The sequence below is a fragment of the Schistocerca americana genome, chromosome 3 (assembly GCF_021461395.2).
Source record: "Schistocerca americana isolate TAMUIC-IGC-003095 chromosome 3, iqSchAmer2.1, whole genome shotgun sequence".
In the NCBI taxonomy this organism is placed as follows: Eukaryota; Metazoa; Arthropoda; class Insecta; order Orthoptera; family Acrididae; genus Schistocerca; species Schistocerca americana.
Genome location: NC_060121.1, coordinates 207,808,616 through 207,829,385, shown reverse-complemented (window position 1 = coordinate 207,829,385; position 20,770 = coordinate 207,808,616). Strand labels below are relative to the sequence as shown.

General features: G+C 40.4%; 1 protein-coding gene across 1 annotated transcript in view; it reads right to left on the bottom strand.

The window, feature by feature from the left end:
* LOC124605596 (retinol dehydrogenase 14-like) overlaps window positions 1-20,770 on the bottom strand; it is a 90,414-nt gene that overhangs the window by 57,831 nt on the left and 11,813 nt on the right. The window contains exons 2-4 of the mRNA XM_047137384.1: window positions 19,229-19,321; window positions 18,889-19,125; window positions 1,286-1,471 (exon numbers count right to left, since the gene is read on the bottom strand). Coding sequence (XP_046993340.1) covers window positions 1,286-1,471; window positions 18,889-19,125; window positions 19,229-19,321 — 516 coding nt within the window. The remainder of the gene's footprint in view (window positions 1-1,285; window positions 1,472-18,888; window positions 19,126-19,228; window positions 19,322-20,770) is intronic.

Here is a 20,770-nt window from a genome sequence, read left to right as displayed (position 1 = left end):
GCTGCCACCTACTACCACATACTCCATATCAGCGACCTCCATCATTAGACATCATGAGAGAGCAGAATGGGGAAAACTGTGGAACTCACGGACTTCCTCATGGTCAGGTGACTAAGTGTCACTTGTGTCGTATATTTGCATGTGAGATTTCCACACTCCTAAACATCCCTAGGTCCACTGTTTCCGATGTGATAGTGAAGTGGAAATGTGAAGGGACATGACAGCACAAAAGCATACAGGCTGACCTCGCCTGTTGACTGACAGAGACTGCCGACAGTTGAAGAGGGTCATAATATGTAATAGGTAGACATCTATCCAGACCATCACACAGGAATTCAAAACTGTATCATGATCCACTGCAAGTACTATGACAGTTAGGTGGGAGGTGAGAAAACTTTGATTTCATGGTCAAGCGGCTGCTCATAAGCCACACATCATGCCAGTAAACGCCAAACGACGGTCTGCTTGGTGTAAGGAGCGTAAACATTGGATGATTGAACAGTGGAAAAATGTTGTGTGGAGTGATAAATCACAGTACAGAATGTGGCAATCCGATGTCAGGGTGTGGTTATGGCAAATGCCCAGTGAAAGTCATCTGCCAGTGTGTGTAGTGCCAACAGTAAAATTTGGAGGCAGTGGTGTTATGGTGTGGTCGTGTTTTTCATGGAGGGGGCTTGCACCCCTTGTTGTTATGCATGGCACTATTACAGCACAGGCCTACACTGATGTTTCAAGCACCTTCTTGCTTCCCACTGTTGAAGAGCAATTCGGGGATGGCTATTCCATCTTTCAACGCAATCAAACACCTGTTCAGACTGCACCACCTGTGGCAGAGTGGTTACATGACAATAACATCCCTGTAATGGGCTGGCCAGCACAGAGTCCTAACCAGAATCCTATAGAACACCTTTGGGATATTTTGGAACACCAACTTAATGCGAGGCCTCACTGACCAACATCGATACCTCTCCTCAGTGCAGCAATCCATAAATAATGGATTGCTATACCCCAAGAAATCTTCCAGAACCTGACTGAACATAAGCCTGTGAGAGTGGAAGCTGCCATCAAGGCTAAGGTTGGGCCAACACCATATTGAATTCCAGTATTACCGATGGAGGGTGCCACAAACTTGTAAGTGATCTTCAATCAGATGTCTGGATACTTTCGATCACATAGTGTATATTATCTTCATGGTCAGATCAGGCAGCATTATTATTATTATTATTATTATTATTATTATTATTATAAGTAGAAGAGACTCTATTAAAACTGTTGCAGAACATACCTGTTTTTGAAAGTTTTCGAGCCAACTCATTGGAAAACAACATGAGGCACAGTTTACTGTTGTTGTACAGCCTCTGAGGACCACATGCCTTACGTACATTGATGGTGCTCAAATCTAGTTTTGCATATTTGTGAGCTACTGAAGAGACCATTATTATTCTGCTGGGTGCTGACTTTTTCAGTAAATCTGAAATCATTGGGAAACATTACTTCAATTTCATATAAATTTATCACACTATATCAACAGAACGTCACATTAGAGATGCAAAGAGTAGTTCAGCGTAGCATCAAAAATTTTGGCATGTAAACATATCTGCACTCTCTTAACAAAGAACTTTCTAAATCCTTTTACCCAGTCTCTCTTTGTAGTTGAGCCTTTATACTCAGCATCTCCATCTCACTGCCACTGTTTGTATATATGTCTCTCTCCCACTACTTCCTTTCATCTTTCCTTCCCAGTGGCGCTGTCTCCACCATACCTCAGAAAGTCAAAACTCCTTTTGGGGGGGGGGTTCAACTTACTTTTTACACTTTAACCATGTGTATAAAATTTTGGTCTAAAATGTGACTGCTCCTATACTGCCATGTTAAAGTTCATCTGTGTGGAGGTCCAGACCACCCCAAGCCTTTGTATGGCCTTTACTTATCTCTATTTTTTATTTACACTGTCCCCTCTCTATTTTGTATGCAGTGAATCTATCTCTACCCACATCTCTTCCTCTTTCACTGTCACTGTCTCTCACTGATCTCAATATCTCCTTTCTCTTTGGCCCATTGGCACAGTCTCCTCTCTCTGTCTCTCTGCTGCTCTCTTTCAGCTCATAAAAGCATAAATATGTTTTGCGTGGATAAATGTTTTGGTGAGTAATGTGGAATGAAGATTGAGGGAGCTAGTTCTCCTCTTTCTGTTAGAATCTTTTAAAGAGGAACATATTTGTCTTTTTTGTGCTCTGACAGGAGCATTTTTCCACTGGTTCCAGCATGGTGTGCTGCTTATATAAAATGAATTCTATAGGTCAGTAAAGCTTTGACAGTTTATTATATACTTCAGCACATTTATATATTTTGAAACTTATAAACAACAAATAAGTACACATGAAATAAGGTTAACACAAAATTGTTTGCTTTACATTTTTTCTGGGTACTTTGCTCATCAAGTTCAATTCATGAAAAATACCCTGTTTATGAGTTGTCAAATCAAACTATGTGGTTCCAGAGAGGATCACAGACATCTGTGATGAATGAAGTGACAAGTGAAAATGTGTGCCAGGGGGGAGGGGGGGGGGGGGGGGGGTCTCCTGCTCACTAGACAGATGTACTAACCACTACACCTCCCTGGCACAGTGGCTTTGCACAACTGCACAAACAGCCCTAGCATGCCTCACTCCTCAATCCCAATTCCAATTCTTGTCACAGCATACTTGGTACTCCTACTGAACTTGAACAGTATTGCAGAGGCTCGCCAACTGTATTGGAGTAGCACCTCAGCATCAAATGAACCATATGGTTTCATTTGATTAAAGCGCGTATGCCTGGCTTTTACAGAGGATCCCTCACTTCATTCGAAACTGTGAGCTATTCCAGTACACTTGAAGAGCCTCTGCAGTGCTGTTCAAAAGTATGGGCAATATCAAGTGAGCTGAGGTGTAAATAGGAATTTGCTTTGAGGAGGGAGGTATACTAGGGTAGTCAGAGTAGTTATACAATGCCATTGTGGCAGGGTGGCATAGTGGATTGCACATGTTCCAAGTGAGCAGATCTGCTTGGCCTTGGCACAAACTTTCATTCGTCCCTTCAGTTTGCATGCATACGTCATAGATGTTTGAGATTTCAGATAGTGTCTGGAACTACATAGTTTTGTTTGATTAAAGCACCAATGCCTGGGTTTCAGGCAGGATCCCCTATTTCATCTGATGCTATGGTGCTATTCCAATACAGCTGGAGAGCCTCTGCAATGCTGTTCAAGTTTAGGGGGAATACCAAGCGAGCTGAAGTGTGCATAGGAATTTGCATTGAGGACAGAGATGTACTAGGGTAGACTATGCAGTTGTGCAAAGCCATTGTGTCAGCCAGGGTGTGTTGTAGTGAGCTCATCTGCCTAGTGAGGACATACAGGTTTGAATCCTGGCCTTGGTACAAATTCTCATTCATCACATCAGTCTGCATACATGCATTTATGATTTGTATTTGAAGCAAGTAAACATGGTGTTGGAAATATTAAACTGAATTTGGAAGTCATTTTAAGTTCTTTCTAGGCATGTTAAGGCACTTCTTAATCAATTTTTTTTCACTACAGTACCATTTTGGGGATAGCTGAATATGCATGAAGTGCTCATTATACAGAGACAGTGCATTCTAATGTTCCATTGGTGAAAAAATGCTGACTAGAGACAGTATGGCAACCTCAAAACCTTTGCAATGACCCTAGAACCCTTTGCCATGTGGTCACAATGTCATTTAAAACTACATTTATGCCTTAGACCAGTTTTACATGCATATGTATGGTAACTTCTAACCTCTGGGTCTCGGTAACAGATAACGATACCAAATAAAGTTTCAAGGCTCCTCCAAAATACCATCTTAAGAACATATAGAAAAATTTTGATGATTTGCCAAGAATAAAAATTATAGAAGTGACCATCTCCACAACTGATACTTTTGGTAACCAAAAACCATGCTTTGAGTGTGTATAAATATCTTGATAATGGATACTGATTTTCAAAAATGAGAAAATGATATTTCTAGATGAATATGTAAATAATTTAAGTTAGTATTTGAGCCATTTACTATGCTTAATTATTATGATAATTGCTGCCCAGGGTGTAAAAATGGCTAAGAAATGGTTTTTGTGGTTTTCCGCATAATTAGGGTACCTCTGAATCTCTGTCTTTTGATAATGGTTAATCATATTAGAAAAGGTTTTGATGTTCCCTGAGAGCTTCACCTTAAGAACGCATGGTAAAAATTTCAACAATCTGCATGAACAGAAATTACAAAAGTGGCACAGATGGTGCTTTACCTGCCAAAAAATCATAGCTTTCTAATCTCCACCCTAGACCACACCTAATGCAAAGAACCAACAATTTCCACAATTTACGTGGGTTGGAACAGGATATAATGTTTATAATTTGTCCCTGTAGTGCAGGGAAGATACAGTATGCCCACATAGGTATATAAATGGTTGCTAGGCCAAGGGCTATCAAAAACATTTAACAACTTACCTCTGTGACAAACAGAACCTGAGGTATGACCCCCTAAAGAAATTGCATTTTCGTATGTGCTGTTTTGGAACATTCCATATCTATCAACCCATATCAATCCATATGTATCAGTCCATAACAATCCATATCTATCAAAACAGTGAAGAAGAAAGTATAGGAGGAAAGTGATAAAGAAGGTGGAGAAGTAAAACTCACCGGGGATATGATCTGACAATCAATTGCAATGCAAGATACATGAAAAGAGTATCATACATTCCTTTATGTATCACTTCCATAGGCATCTGCACAGGTCAGATCATGAAACAGCACTTTTTTATATTACTGAGTTGGTCAGTTTTGAGACATATCAAACTACAAGAACAAAATATTATAAGAAGCTCAAAAAATTTGTAATTTCCCAGAGAAATTATGATTATCCATTCATTTCTAGAAGTGTAAGAGATTTCTGTAATGAATGAAAGCTCTGTATTCTAGATTCCAGAGGGGCCAGTGCCCCTTCTTACCTCTCCCTTGCAGATGTCTATCATCACTTTAGCCACTTATTTTCAATGGGAAGTAAGTAGATGTTCCTCTTGGATCTAAATAATGCAAGTAAGCATCATTCACCACTTTTTTGGCCATTGTTTTCATTTTTGTTAGGTATAGCAACATTATTCACACCTTTTACTGTATTAGGATGTGAGTTTGATAATCCTGAGTGATAACTCATCATTCCTCTAGAAAAGATTGTGCATCCCCAATGTTCTTTGATAATTAGAAGCAAACCAAAAATGCTGTCAGTTATTGACTGATATATTAGCTGTAAATGCTACTAACAGATTAAAAAAGTAAAATAAGAATGATGCACTAACAAGTGAGGCTCAGGACAATATTCAGAAAGGAAGACAAGTTCACTGACTCAGAGTAAAGTTATTAAAAATAACTGGGAAATATATTACACACTGCCTACAAGTAGGTTATGTTCAATTAACAGTATGAATAGAAAACCATACAAAGAAAATGAATCATGACCAATTTCTGCATCTGTCAAAATCATACACTATTCACACCACAGTTTTAGTGGCCAACAACATCAAGAATGAGTAACTTAGTCATACATTTAATTACGTTGCTTTTCCATGTTATTTCTAGTATTTTTTAACCTGAAATACAAATCATGGCTGAGAATTGTTTCAAAGAATTATTTAAGAAGACGAAAAATTCTTATATCCATTATCCTGTGCAAACATTTTGCCTTCCTTCCTTCCTCCTCATACAAAGGCCCCTCTTTTCTAACTTTCTCTGACTTTTTATTTTCAATTTTCTCTCTTAATGAGTAACTTCATCAATATCTGTGTTGTCTTTGGAGTGTTTTCATGTTTGGTATCATATTTCTCCTTCAGTACTCAGAAATTGTACGGATCTAGCTAGAGCTGGTCTAATTGAGACTAGTCAGGCAGTGTCAAAATAGGGGTGTGGCAGAACTGATTACCACCTTCTGAGGGTGGAGTATCTAGAGCCATGTTCTAGGGAAGCAGGAACAATTTCATAAGTAATGACAGAAATTCACAGATCTAGTTACTAACCTGATCAGGGTACAGATAAATGCAGCCTCACTTTTGCCCTGTTTGTGTAGATGCTTTTTTCAAATATGTGACATGTTTGTGGTGTTATCATGAATCATGAATACTGGAGGGAATTGTGAAGTAATTTTCATGTAGCCAGCTCAGCAAGCACGTTACTGCAGTCCAACTAACAACCATCCAAGTGAGAAAAAAAAAACCACACACACACACACACACAGAGAGAGAGAGAGAGAGAGAGAGAGAGAGAGAGAGAGAGAGAGAGTCAGTGTTGTGAGGTAGTGACAGGAGCACTACAAATTAAATGTCAAATGGCCTTGTTGCCTGAGATATACCGTGAGGTGCGTTCAGCTGCCTAGTCAGAAATGGTTCCTTTGAAGATATGTTGCATGTTTGTGCAGCATAGGTGAGTGTAATGGATACGTGTGGTGATGATGTTGATGATGATATTTATGATGATGGTGATGATACTTATGATGATGATGATGATGATGATGATGATGGTGGTGGTGATGATATTGATGGTGATGATATTGATGGTGATGATATTGACGGTGGTGGTGGTGGTGGTGGTGGTGATGATGATGATGATGATGATGATAGAAGGGGGAGAGGGAAAACTGCTGCTGGCACATAACCTGCCCCTCTTGAATAGCACCAGTGTGCGTCAAGATCAGCATCCACATCCGACAAATGGTTAACCATCAACAGTGTCACATGCCCTCACTGCATGAGACATTGTGGAGCTATTTGGAATATAATCCTGGACACTGATGCAAAGACTGATTATCATGAACTTGATGCCACCATCTTTCCTCCCCTTACTGGTCATATATTGGCAGCAAAAATTTAATCCACCGCCAAAATTCAAACTGGCTTAGATCTGAGGCAAGCACCATGACATAGTCTTACATTAGCAACATTGGGTTCAGAGGTGGTGAGGAAATGCAAGTACTGTGTGAATAGTGATAGACAATGAAGGTAGTTGGTTCAGAAAGAAAAGTTTTTGTTTGCAACATAAAAGAGAGGAGTGAGAGAGATGATTATGTGAGTGGGGTCACGCAGGAGCGGGAAATAGTAAGGGGGAGGGGGAGGGAATTTGAGCCAAGCTGTACCAGAAAACTATTTTCTATTTGAAATATTCTCAAATTCAGTGGTAGGGAGGATATCTATCATCTAGTTACTGATAGCAGCATCTAGACACCTGCCTGGTTCTGCATTGCATTCAAGGAAACAGTGTTTCATTATTATAAGAGTTTTTATACATGTACAGTTATGTTTCATCATGATAAATGTTATGTATGGTGAATAAAGCTTCCTCAAGGATGAGGATGAAGTGGGTTGGAGGGATAAGCTTTGAATGTAATGTCATTGTAAATGCATATGTAGGACTAAGAAAAGAACCAAATGCATTCATTGTAGTCAATTAAAATTATGGGTCACAGTTAATGTACATAGTGACAGAGCCACCAGTTAATATATGCTAAACCAGAAGTTGCCTGTTTGGCCCTAATAATTCCAACACAAAACTAATGAAGGCACATGTCACATCAGAAACATATGTCATTGGATTGACTTATATGCAACTATGATTCACTTGACATCAGAAATATTAATATGACAAAATAGTGTCAGTAGGTGACATGTACATTGATAACATGGCAGTGTGAAGGAGAGTGATTGTTTTGTGAGTTAAAACAATTTATTTTTCCCACTGATCTACTGAGATGTAAATCCACATCAGTTGCCCGTAATACATATTGCTTCCAACTTGACTTTCTCAAAAATGGTGTCAAGTGCACAATGCTGCCCTGGGTGATAACTACTCCCATCTCCACTTTTTCTCCCAGTCAAGATGTACTTATTCAGTCCACTGCTGGCTTTTGTAACAATTTTAGTCCATTTTCATCTTCTTACAGCCATTTTAGAAAGACTGAAGACACACATATAACTATACCATTTTGCTTCCAGCTTGGTGAGACAGAGTAAACAGAATATAAAATCCTCAGAAAATTTTCCTTAGCAACACACAGTGATGATATAGTGGTGAACTGACTATCCAAAGAATTATACAAACACAGAGAGACTCACAGACATGATCAGAAAATGCTGACTAACATCTATGGACGTATACATAGAATGAACAACAACAGACTCACAAAGAGGATTTTAGCGCAATAAACAGCTCAATCAAAACAACAACTGTCTTTGAGAAATAGAAGAAGACCTAACACAATCAGGGATCAATAGGTAAATGATACAGGAAAGAGACAAATTCAGAAACAAAATTATGAATGCAAAATTTGAAGTAAAAAGAAAGAAATAAACAGGGAAAAAATGGACAGAACATAGGAAACAGGAACATAGTCAAAGAATGAAGAAATTTGGGAAGAGGAAAACAATAAGGAAGCAAGGAAAATTTGAATATAAGGCAACATTCAAGTTTGAACACTGTATAAGGGTAAAAATGTGTAATGGTAATAATAATAATAATAATAATAATAAATCCCGTGAAGGCCTGGGAAAAGAATAGGCCTCCGGTATGTTCTGCCAGTCATACAAGGCGATGAAAGGAACAAACCACTAATAGGGCTAACCCCCCTTTTAGTGTGATTAGTTGGTTCAGGACAGAACTAATGAACCCTCGGACAAGCGCTGTCATGGTCGGGGATGACGCTTGAACCCTATGCCCGTCCACAATGGTAACGACACTGCTAGCCACACGGAAAATGATTTAAATCCAAATAGAGGTGTTTTGCAGGATATGCTTCCTGCAACCACTCTAGAAGGAAAACAAAGACAGAGGATGAGATGGTCAGATGAAGTTAACCGACACCTCATGTTCTGTTATTACCAAGCAACAAACTTAGGAACCAACACAACTGGATACAGATCACAAGTATACACAACATTTATTACCAGATACCCAGAATTAAAATTTTTAACAGAACAACGACTAGCTGATCAGATCTATGTAATAATCAAAAATAACAGGATACCCCAGTCAGAATTATAAAACATCAAAGAACAAGTACAACAAATGCTGGAACAAAATAATGTGCAATCAGAAGAAGAAGAAAATACAGTAATGGACTCAAACATCCCAGCACAAACAAACAAAGAACACCATGCATCAATTAAACAATCAGAGGAAAACAAAATCTTAAGACAGCCACCAGAACAAGCACAAATAGAACACGAAGTGACACACATGTTAGATATAGAAGAAAAATTTCAGCTGACATATATAGAATATAAAGACACAAATACAGACATTAGACCATTCTTGCATAGACCACCAAATACCCCACTTGTTGAAACAACAATAACAACTATCAACACAATCATACACAACAAAATAAATGAAAAAACAACTATGGAAGAGTTACAACTACTTGTTTATATATGAGCACTCACTACACTAAATATACACACTAGGCAGAGATCAGAACCAACCAACACACAGAAGAAACTCACTAAACCAGCATGGCAACACAGGCCACAGATCAGAATAAAAAAACTGAGAAAAGACATCAGACAACTAACACAATTTATAAGAAATGAAATATCAGACAAAAAACGAAAAAGGTTAGGTAAAATCTCACAACAAGAAGCGATAGAGCAATTAGATGAAAAGAAGCAGAAATTACAAGCATTGGCCAAATGACTTAGAAGATACAAAAAAAAGTGAAAATAGAAGGAAACAAAACCAAACATTCAACACAAACCAAAAGAAATTTTACCACACAATAGATAACACACAAATTAAAATAGACAACCCACCAAACATAACAGACATGGAACACTTCTGGAGCAACATATGGTCAAACCTGGTACAACATAACAGGCATGCATGGTGGATACAAGCAGAAACAGACACATACAAGATGATACCACAAATGCCTGAAGTGATAATTTTGCAACATGAAGTCACCTGAGCAATTAATTCTACTCACAATTGGAAAGCCCCTGGAAAAGATAAAATAGCAAATTTCTGGCTAAAGAAGATCACCTCAACACATTCACATCTAACTAAATTATTTAACAGTTAAATTGCAGACCCATACACAGTCCCTGATACACTTACACAAGGAATAGCTTATCTGAAACCTAAAGATCAAGCAGACACAGCAAACCCAGCGAAATATTGCCCCATAACATGCCTACCAACAATATACAAAATATTAACTTCAGTCATTACACAGAAATTAATGACATATACAACACAGAACAAAATTACAAATGAAGAACAAAAAGGCTGCTGCAAAGGAGCACGAGGATGTAAAGAGCAACTGATAATAGATGCAGAGGTGACATATTAAGCTAAAACTAAACAAAGGTCGCTACACTACGCATACATTGATTACCGAAAAGCTTTTGATAGTGTACCCCACTCATGGTTACTACAAATATTGGAAGTATACAAAGTAGATCCTAAATTGATACAGTTCCTAAACATAGTAATGAAAAATTGGAAAACCACTCTTAATATCCAAACAAATTCAAATAATGTCACATCACAGCCAATACAGATTAAGCATGGAATATACCAAGGAGAATCATTAAGTCCTTTCTGGTTCTGCCTTGCTCTGAACCCACTATCCAACATGCTAAATAATACAAATTATGGATACAATAATACTGGAACATACCAACACAAAATCACACATTTGCTATACATGGATGATCTAAAACTACTGGCAGCAACAAATCAACAACTCAACTAATTACTAAAGATAACAGAAGTATTCAGCAATGATATAAATATGGCTTTTGGAACAGACAAATGTAAGAACAATAGCATAGTCAAGGGAAAACACATTAAACAAGAAGATTGCATATTGGATAACCACAGCAACTGCATAGGAGTGATGGAAAAAACAGATGCTTATAAATATGTGGGATACAGACAAAAAATAGGAATAGATAATACAAATATTAAAGAAGGACTAAAAGAAAAATATAGACAAAGACTGACAAAAACACTGAAAACAGAATTGACAGCAAGAAACAAGGCAAAAGCTATAAATACTAATGCTATATCAATATTGACCTACTCATTTGGAGTAGTGAAATGGAGTAACACAGACCTACAAGCACTCAATACACTTACACGATCACAATGCCACAAATATCAAATACATCACACACATTCAGCAACAAAGATTCACATTAAGCAGAAAGGAAGGAGCAAGGGGATTTATCAACATAAAAAACCTACATTACAGACAGGTAGACAATTTAAGAAAATTCTTTATAGAATGAGCAGAAAGTAGCAAAATACACAAAGCAATCACTCATATAAGTACATCGGCTACACCACTGCAATTTCATAACTGCTTGTGCAACAATTTAGATCACATAACATCAACAGATATGAAGAAAGTAAATTGGAAAAAGAAAACACTACATGGCAGGCACCCGTATCATCTAACACAGCCACACATTGATCAAGACGCATCCAACACAGGGCTAAGAAAAGGCAATATATACAGTGAGATGGAAGGATTCATGATTGCAAAACAGGATCAAACAATAAACACCAGATATTACAGCAAGCATATTATCAAAGATCCCAATACCACAACAGATAAATGCAGACTTTGCAAACAACAAATAGAAACAGTAGATCACATCACAAGCGGATGTACAATACTAGCAAATACAGAATACCCCAGAAGACATGATAATGTAGCAAAAATAATACATCAACAACTTGCCATACAACATAAACTAATAAAACAACACGTTCCCACATACAAGTATGCACCACAAAATGTACCGGAGAATGATGTATACAAATTATACAGGAACAGAACCAATATAACAGATAAAACATCACCACATAACAAACCTGACATCATACTCACCAATAAAAAGAAGAAATTAACACAATTAATCGAAATATCCATACCGAGTACAACAAATATACAGAAGAAAACAGGAGAAAAAATTAAAAAATACATCCAACTGGCTGAGGAAGTCAAGGACATGTGGCATCAGGATAAAGTTGACATTATACCAATTGTACTATCAACTGCAGGAGTCATACCACACAGTATCCACCAGTACATCAATGCAATACAGCTATATCCAAACGTACATTTACAACTACAGAAATCTGTAATTATTGATACATGTTCAATTACCCGAAAGTTCCTAAATGCAATGTAACATATACCGTACAGTTAAAAGGAAGTCATGCTTGATCAAGGTCTGTGTCACTTTCCATTTTTAACCAGACATAACGTCTGAGAAAGGAAAGAAATAATAATTATAAATGCATATCTAAGAGATGCAAATGAATCAACAATGGAAAGTCCGGGCTGGAGTAACAACAATATGGAAAGCATAGATTGTTACTCACCACACAGAGGTACTGAGTTGCAGACAGCCACAATGAAAAAGACTGCCAAAACATTAAATCCCCCAGGGGGCTCACAGTCCTTTCGTGAGTACGTGCATGGCAAGCATGGGGCCCAGGCTATTGCAGCCTTCCTTCTTTCCTGGGTTGCATTTCGTTTCCCGTCCCCTCCTTTCCTGGTCTTGCTCCTTCCCCTCCACCTTCTCCTCAACCTCTCTTGGTGTCCTTGTTTATGTTGGCCCCACTATCCTCCTGGTAATGTTGGCTTTGCGATTTGGTTTTGTTGAGCAATTACCTAATCCTTTTGGCATCCTCTGGTCCCCCTCTGGGGTTTGACATCCATTACTAAATTTCTATTCCCTAGTGTGAGCCATTTGGGGAAGAGCACCTTACCTAGTGTCTCCAGCATGTGCCCTCCTAATTTCTTCCATCTTTTCCTTCATGTCATCATCTGATGCTAGGGTACATAGCCAGCCCATGTGGTGGGATCAGTATGTACCCTTTTGGTTGAGCCCCCTGAAAACACAGGGATCAAACTTCTGATACCTGAGCTGTGACCACCTCATGTAAGCCTAGGAGTGGTTGCTTGTCATCCTGGAGCCAAACGGCCCTTGCTGTAGCTGGGTGGTGCCCATGATTGGAGTGGGTGGTATCAGGGTGGACACTATACAAATGAAACACATACGGGTCCAGCATTCTGGCTGTTCTATGACCATTCTTCTATGGCTGTCTCTTTGAATGGAACTGATTTTTTTTTTTAGTGCTGCTTCTTCTGCCCCTTCAGCCTTCCCTTCCATGGCTACCCTCTGGGAGGAGGGTCAGGCTCGTCAGCTGGGGGCGAAACCTTTCCCCTGCTATCTGGTTTGCATCAGGACTTTATTTTTTGTGGAACACATTGAAGACAAGTTTGGTGAAGTGGACTCTCTGAGCAAAATTCGGTTGGGTACATTGTTGATCGAAACTGCTTCAGCTGCCCAGTCTGTGTCCCTTCGTGCCTGTAAACATCTTGGCACAATTCCTGTGTCCATTACCCCCCACCAATCTTTGAATATGGTTTAAGGTGTAATTTTTCACAGGGATCTCATCCTTCAAACTGATGAGGAACTTAGGGACAATCTAAGACAGCAGGGTGTTCACTTTTTTGGCATGTTCAGAAGGGCCCGAAGGACAATTGCATTGCTACTAATGCATTTATCCTGGCCTTTGAAGGGGATACCCTCCCTGAGAAGATTAAGATTATGGTTTATCGATGTGATGTGAAGCCATAAATCCCACCACCTGTGAGATCTTTTAAGTGTTTGCATTTTGGACACATGTCTTTCCACTATTCACAGACCCCTCTCTGTGGTGAGTCTGGATGTCCAGTCCATGAGGTGAGTTCCTGTCCCCCCTCCTGTGTGTGGTAATTGTCATGGCAATCATTCTCCATGTTCACTGGATTGCCCGGCTTATAAGAAGAAAAAGAAGATAAAGGAGTATAATACACCCCTTGATCATCTAAACTACACTGAGGCCCATAAGAAGTATGCACATCTTCATCCTGTGTCAATGATGTCTAGCTATGCTTTAGTTACATCTTCACCCCCTTCCTCCCCCTTCCTTACCCCAGTCCCACACCCCTCTCCTCCCCCCCTCCCTTGTGGTTACCACACCCTCCCCTCTGGGTGCTGTTCCCCCTCCCCAGCTGGAGAAGTGTCCCACTTCAAAGGTCTGCTGCCACACGATGACCACGAGAACCACAGTCTGTGGGCCCCAGGTCACTGGCTCACTTTCTGATCCAGATCTTGCTGCAGCTGGCTCCCTTTTGTAGTGCAGCCCTCCTCGATCTCAAATACAAAAGAAGAAGAAACATAAGTCCCAGGAGACAATGAGCCTCTGGTGTCGCAACCTGATTCTGACCTGCTGTTCATGGATGTCACCTCCTCCTTGTTGGTATGGATGGTGAACCAGTGGCATGACTGGCTTTAGCCTGTTCACGCCCCATTTGAATCATCGTTCTGTGGTTATACAATTGAATTTTAATGGATATTACTGTCACCTTCCAGAGTTGAAATCCCTTATTTCTTTTTACTCTGCAGCTTGTATGGTTCTACAGGAATTTCGTTTTACTGATGATCACTCACCAACCCTCTGTGGGTTCCGTGCTTTCTGCCAAAATCTGGCTGGCCCCCTGTGGGCCTCTGGTGGTGTTTGTACATTGGTCCATAAGAAGGTTGCTAACAAATGGATTCTTCTTCCTACTACGTTGGAAGTGGTTGTTGTTAGGGTCTACCTGGACTCTGGGGTCGCAGTTCGTAATCTTTATCTCCCTCCTGACAGGAGTCTTACACCGGCTGCCTAAACTGCCCTTCTTCAGCAACTTCCTCCTCCCTTCCTCCTTCTCGGGGATTTTAATGCTCATCATCCCTTGTGGGTTAGTGCATTTCCATCCAGTCAGGGTCTTCTCATAGACCAATTTCTTGCAGAGTGCGACTTGTGCCATCTTAATGATGACTCCCCTACCCATTTCAGTGCCAGTCATGGTACCTTTTCTGCCATTGACCTTTCTCTTTCTTCTCCCTCCTCCTCCCTTCATTACGCTGGTCACCACACGATGACCTTTGCGATAGTGACCATTTCCCAGTGATTCTCTCACTACCTCCCCACTCCCCAATGGACAGGTAACCTCAGTGGTCTTTCCAACATGCCAATTGGCCTCTCTATACTGCACAGGTCATTTTTCCTCCCTTATTGTCAGGTTGTATTGATGACGTCCTACGTGACATGTCTGATGTGATTGTTTGTGCTGCTAGCCTTGCTATCCCATGCTCATATGCACCATTTCACCACTGGCAAGTCACTTGATGTAGTACAGCCATTGCCATTGCCACCCGTGATCACCACCGAGCTTTGCAACAACTTAAGAGGCACCCATCCACTGTCAATCTTATTACCTTTGAACGCCTTCATGCCAAAGCCCATTACTTAATGAAATGGAGGAAACAGATGGGTTGGGAATGCTTTGGTTCTTCCCTTGGTTCTACTGTCCCTCTGTCATGGGTGTGGGCTACACTTCACTCTCTCCAAGGTTGCCATCGGCTGTCTACCCTCCCAGGCCTTGCCCTCCCAGATGGCCTTTGCATGGACCCACTGATTGTCACGGAACATTTTGCAACCCATTTTGCAACAGCATCAACCTCCTATCCTGCTGTTTTCCTTCACCAGAAATAGTGGGCCAAAGTTTCCACCTTATGTTTTACCCCTTGTGAGTCGGAATCTTAAAACAAACCTATTACTGAATGGAAACTTCTTTCCACACTTTCTTCTTCTCATGATACGGCTCCTGACCCAGACTCCATTCATAACCAATGGCTTCAACATCTCAGTGCTCTACAATGACATCATCTTCTCTGGGTGCTTAACTGTATTTGGCTAAAGGGTGACTTCCCTTCTCAATGGAGGGATAGCATCGTGGTTCCCATCCTTACGCCTGGTAGGAACCCCCAGTTTGCCAAAAGCTATCGACCAATTAGTCTGACAAACGTTGGTTGCAAGTAACTTGAATGGATGGTAGCCCGTTGGCTCAATTGGGTCCTCGAATCTTGGGATTTATTGTCCCCCTACCAGTGTGGCTTCCAAGAGGGATGGTCTCTGATCAATCATTTACTTTGCTTGGAATCCGCAGTTCAGCAGGCTTTTTCCCAGCACCACCATTTGGTTGCAGTATTTTTTGACCTTCATGAGGCCTATGACATGGCTTGGTGCCATTATATCTTACTTACACTTCATGAGTGGGGTCTTTGGGGCCAACTTCAAATTTTTATCCACCAGTTCCTGTTCCATTGGCTGTTCAGGGTTCGAGTAGGCACTGTTTTTAGTTCCCCATGGACCCAGGAGAACGGCATCCCACAGGGTTCTGTACTGAATGTACTTTTTTTCCTCATTCCTATAGATGGACTTACGGCCTCTGTCGGTCCTTTGGTCACCCCTGCTCTGTATGTGGATGATTTCTGCATTTGGGTTAGTTCCTCTTTGATGACCTCTGCAGAGCAGCAGCTCCAGGGAGCTATATGGCATGCCTCTGCATGGACCCTGTCATGCAAGTTTCAATTCTCTCTTTTAAAATTGCGGGTGGTCCAATTCTGTCACCATACTATTGTCCACCCTGATCTGGAGCTCTACCTCAATGCACAATGATTACCTGTGGCCCCACAGGTTTGTTTCCTCAGTCTTCTTTTCAACAACAAGCTCACTTGGCTGCCTCATATCAGACTTCTGAAGATAGGATGTTTCCTTAAACTCAATGTCCTTTGCTTCCTTGCCTACACCTCTTAGGGTGCAGATCGTTCCACTCTTCTCCATCTTTATTGGGCTTTAGTGTTGTCTTGCTTGGCCTATGGTTGTCAAGTTTATGGTTTGGTTGCTCCTTCCACACTGCATCTCCTGGATTCAGTCCACCATCATGGTATCCATTTGGCCACTGGTGCCTTCCCTACTAGCCCTGTTGATAGTCTCCTGGTTGAAGCTGGGATCCCCCCCCCACCTTTCTGTTCAGTGGTCCCAACTTCTGGTTTCTTATGCAATCACTGTCCATTCCTCTCCCACTCATCCTTTCTATTCTATCCTGTTCCCAGTCCAAGGACGTCGCCCACCTGATTCCCGCCCTTGGGCGGGTTTACTGGTTGGGCTCCGCCTTTGTGTCTCTTCGCCGTGATTTTCAGCTTCCTTCTTTGTCCTGTCTCCCATGTTCCCTCCCCAACACCCCCCTTCCCTTCGTTAGTTCCTTGGCCCCAGATTCGGATGGCTCCCACCAAGGTCCAAAAGGTTCCATTCCCCTGATGGTGTTCTGTTGTTTCTTCTGCCGAATTTTATGGGAGTTTCAGGATGCTGTTGTTATTTACACTGATGGCTCTAAGTCTGCTGATTGTGTGGGATATGCCTTCACATCCTCTGTTGGCATGGAAAATCATCTCCTGCCAACTGTATGTGGGGTGTTTACTGCGGAATTGATGGCAATTTCCCAGGCCCTTACCTTTATTAAACACGCCCAAGTCAATTGTGTTTTGTTATGTATGGAGTCAATGTGTGGCCTTCAGGCTATTGATCATTGTTTTTCCTGCCATCCCTTGGTCTTGGCCATTGATGTCCCTCTCACTGATCTTCACCATGCTGCTTGACTTCCTCTGGGTCCCTGGTCATGTTGGTATCCCAGGTAATTAGCTTGCTGAACGTTTGGCTAGGGGAGCAGTCACTTACCCCCACTTCTCTGTAACCCCTCCTGCAGCGGATTTAAGGCTTCATATCAAATCCCACTTCGTACAATCGTGGGCCAACTCTTGGGAGGCTGCCTCCCTCTCTAATAAACTTCGTGTAACTAAGGTGACACCTGTCCCGTGGCGTTCTTCCTCCCACCTCTCCTGAAAGGACTCGACCACCCTGTGTTGTCTCCACATCGGCCATACCAGGCTGACCCATGGTTTTCTTTTGTGTAACTTTGTGGTTGTGGAGCCTTCCGGTCAGTAGCCCATATTTTGGTGGAATGCCCCCTTCTTTTGGCTCTGCGTACTAAGTAAAGACTTCCCCGTACTTTACCTTTAATATTGGTGGATGATTCCCGGATGGTTGAACCGGTTCTCAGTTTCCTCCATGAGAGTGGTTTTTATTTTCAGTTCTAAGGTTTTTAATCTCCCTCTGGCATAGGGCAGGACAGTGAGGGTTGGGGTGTCTCCCACTGTAACCTGTGTTTGGAATTTCTGACTCCTCTTCCTGGCCAAGATCCTCTTTTCTCTCTCTTTTACTCTGTTTTTATCATTTTTTAGATTTGTTTAGTTTCCTTTTACTATACGCACTTTTGCATTTTTAGCAGTTGGATGCTTTTGAATAGTAGGTAGTCTTGCCTGTACTGCGTCAGAGGTGGGATATTTCCTGCCTCTAGCATAGTCTTCGGGTGCCCACTTGTGGACTTCCCTCCTTTTGTTTTCACCATTGACAACACAACTGCACTTTTAAGGTTTTTAGCCTTTTACCTTTTATCATTATGACTCTTCTGAGATGTAAATCTGTCTGAATGGACCACCTTTGAAACAAGGGACTGATGACCTTGCTGTTGGTCCCTTCAACCCCAATGAACCAACCAACCAACCAATCAACCACAACATTAAAACTTTCAAAGTCCTTCTTATGCAATAGAAAACACACACACAAGCTACTGTCTACTGACTGCTCCAGTGCACTGAGAAGTGGCCCTGTGTGTGTGAGTTGCGCTTGTGTGAATGTATGTGCATTTTCTACAGTAGAAGGAGGATTTTGTCGAAAGCTTTGATATTTTAGCAGTATTTTTTCATTGCGCATGTGAATGAGTGTTTTAAGAACAAATAAATGGTTTCACTATTAAGAAGTTCCCTTCACATGGTGTGCAAAGGATCTAATCATGGGTACGGCAACACAGAATTATTTTGATGTTGTAGACAACACTTACCAATCAAAAGAAGTGTGAGAAGGAATGTAGAGAAATAATTAACTTGCATTGTTGGAAGCAAGTTATCTTCTGTGTGCCTCTGTGGCATGGCACCAACTCCTGCATTGTTTATCAGGATATCTAGCCTCTCTTCACTGGCTTTAATATCAGCTGCAAACTCCCTTACAGATGACAAAGATAGTAAATCCAGTTTCTTGATTATGATATTTTCATTCTTTGTACTTGCAATTATCTCATCTGAAAAGATGAAACTTTTCATGAATCACATAATTTATACAAATTGATAAGTCATATCAGTATAAAATGTATCATAATAATCATAAAATTCATACAAAATTACCTCTTGCCTTTTTGGCCTTTTCGAGGTCACGGCATGCCAGAATAATCCTTCCACCCCTTCTTGCCAGGTCCTTAGCAGTTTCTTTTCCAATACCTGCATAAATATTTCCATTCAGTACATAAAAGTAGCTTCAAATGCCAGAAAATATGAAAGCTAATGCTACATACCAGGATGGATCGCATAGATGCATAGTTACATGTGAGGGGAGCAGTCAAATATGACATAAGTGTAAGACCTGCCACTATAGTTCCATTGCATGCATAGCTACAGTTAGGTAATAGCTTCCAGCTTAAATGCAAATGAAGTATTTTGTGGTGTGGATTGACAAAACATTTTGTGAATGAAAATAGTGAGTTGATCAAATTTTACAGATACTTTTTTTAAAGGAACACACCACCATTTGACTCTTTTATTGTTTATTTAAGTACAACTGAGGTTTGGGCCTTGTATGCCCTTTCTCAGTTTTTGCTGAAAGGAAAAATTTCATACAGTAAGACCACATAAAATTTCAAAAGATGTAAAATGTCTTAATCAATGAATGTAATGTGGTGTATAATTATAAAATAGGTACTTACATTTTATATCTTTAACATATATTGCAAGACACCTAACATGTTGTCAAACTCAAAGTTGGCTGTAAATTAAGAAAAATATTGGTGTCCCACAGAATGCCAGATGCAAAATCATAGATCATTAATTAATCATTGGAACACATCATATTTAGTATAAGTAGAGGTGGGAGAAAGTTATGGTGGTGGATGGAGGGGGGCAAGAAACTTAAATACAAATCATTAAGGAATGGGGGGATGGGGGAGTGGTTGGGCAGAGAAGGATAATGATCCATTAGATTAATGATATGAATATAACAGAGGGAAACATTCCACGTGGGAAAAATATATCTAAAAACTAAGATGATGTGACTTACCAAACAAAAGCACTGGCACATCGATAGACACACAAACAAAAGCGAAAGCTAGAATTTTGTGTGTATATTTGTGTTTGTTTGTGTGTCTATCGACGTGCCAGCACTTTCGTTTGGTAAGTCACATCATCTTTGTTTTTAGATCCATTAGATTAGGTTGATATAGTAATGCTGGTAGGGCAGAGAGCAGGAGATGAGAGAATGTCAGAGAGACCAAAAGACGTGGAGGAGGGGGTGATTTGGAAGGGGATAGGGGTGTGGAAGGGGTCCGGATTCAAGGTGGATTACTCATATTCTTTGATTTCACTACCATTACAGTTTAGGAACACGTACTCATATTTATTTACCAATGTAATCCTGTTTTTACTGAATATGATGTGCTCCCACAATTATTTACCGATCTGTAAAAACATGGTGATTTTACATCTGTAATTTCATGGGGAGCCAATATTTTCTTAATTTATGACCAACTTGGATCTTGACAACATGTTAAGTGTCCTGCAATATATGTTAAAGACATAAAGTGTAAGAACATATTTCATAATTATACACCAGTTTACAATCATTGTAAAGACATTTTACATCTTCTGAAATTTTACACGGGCTTACATACCAAATAC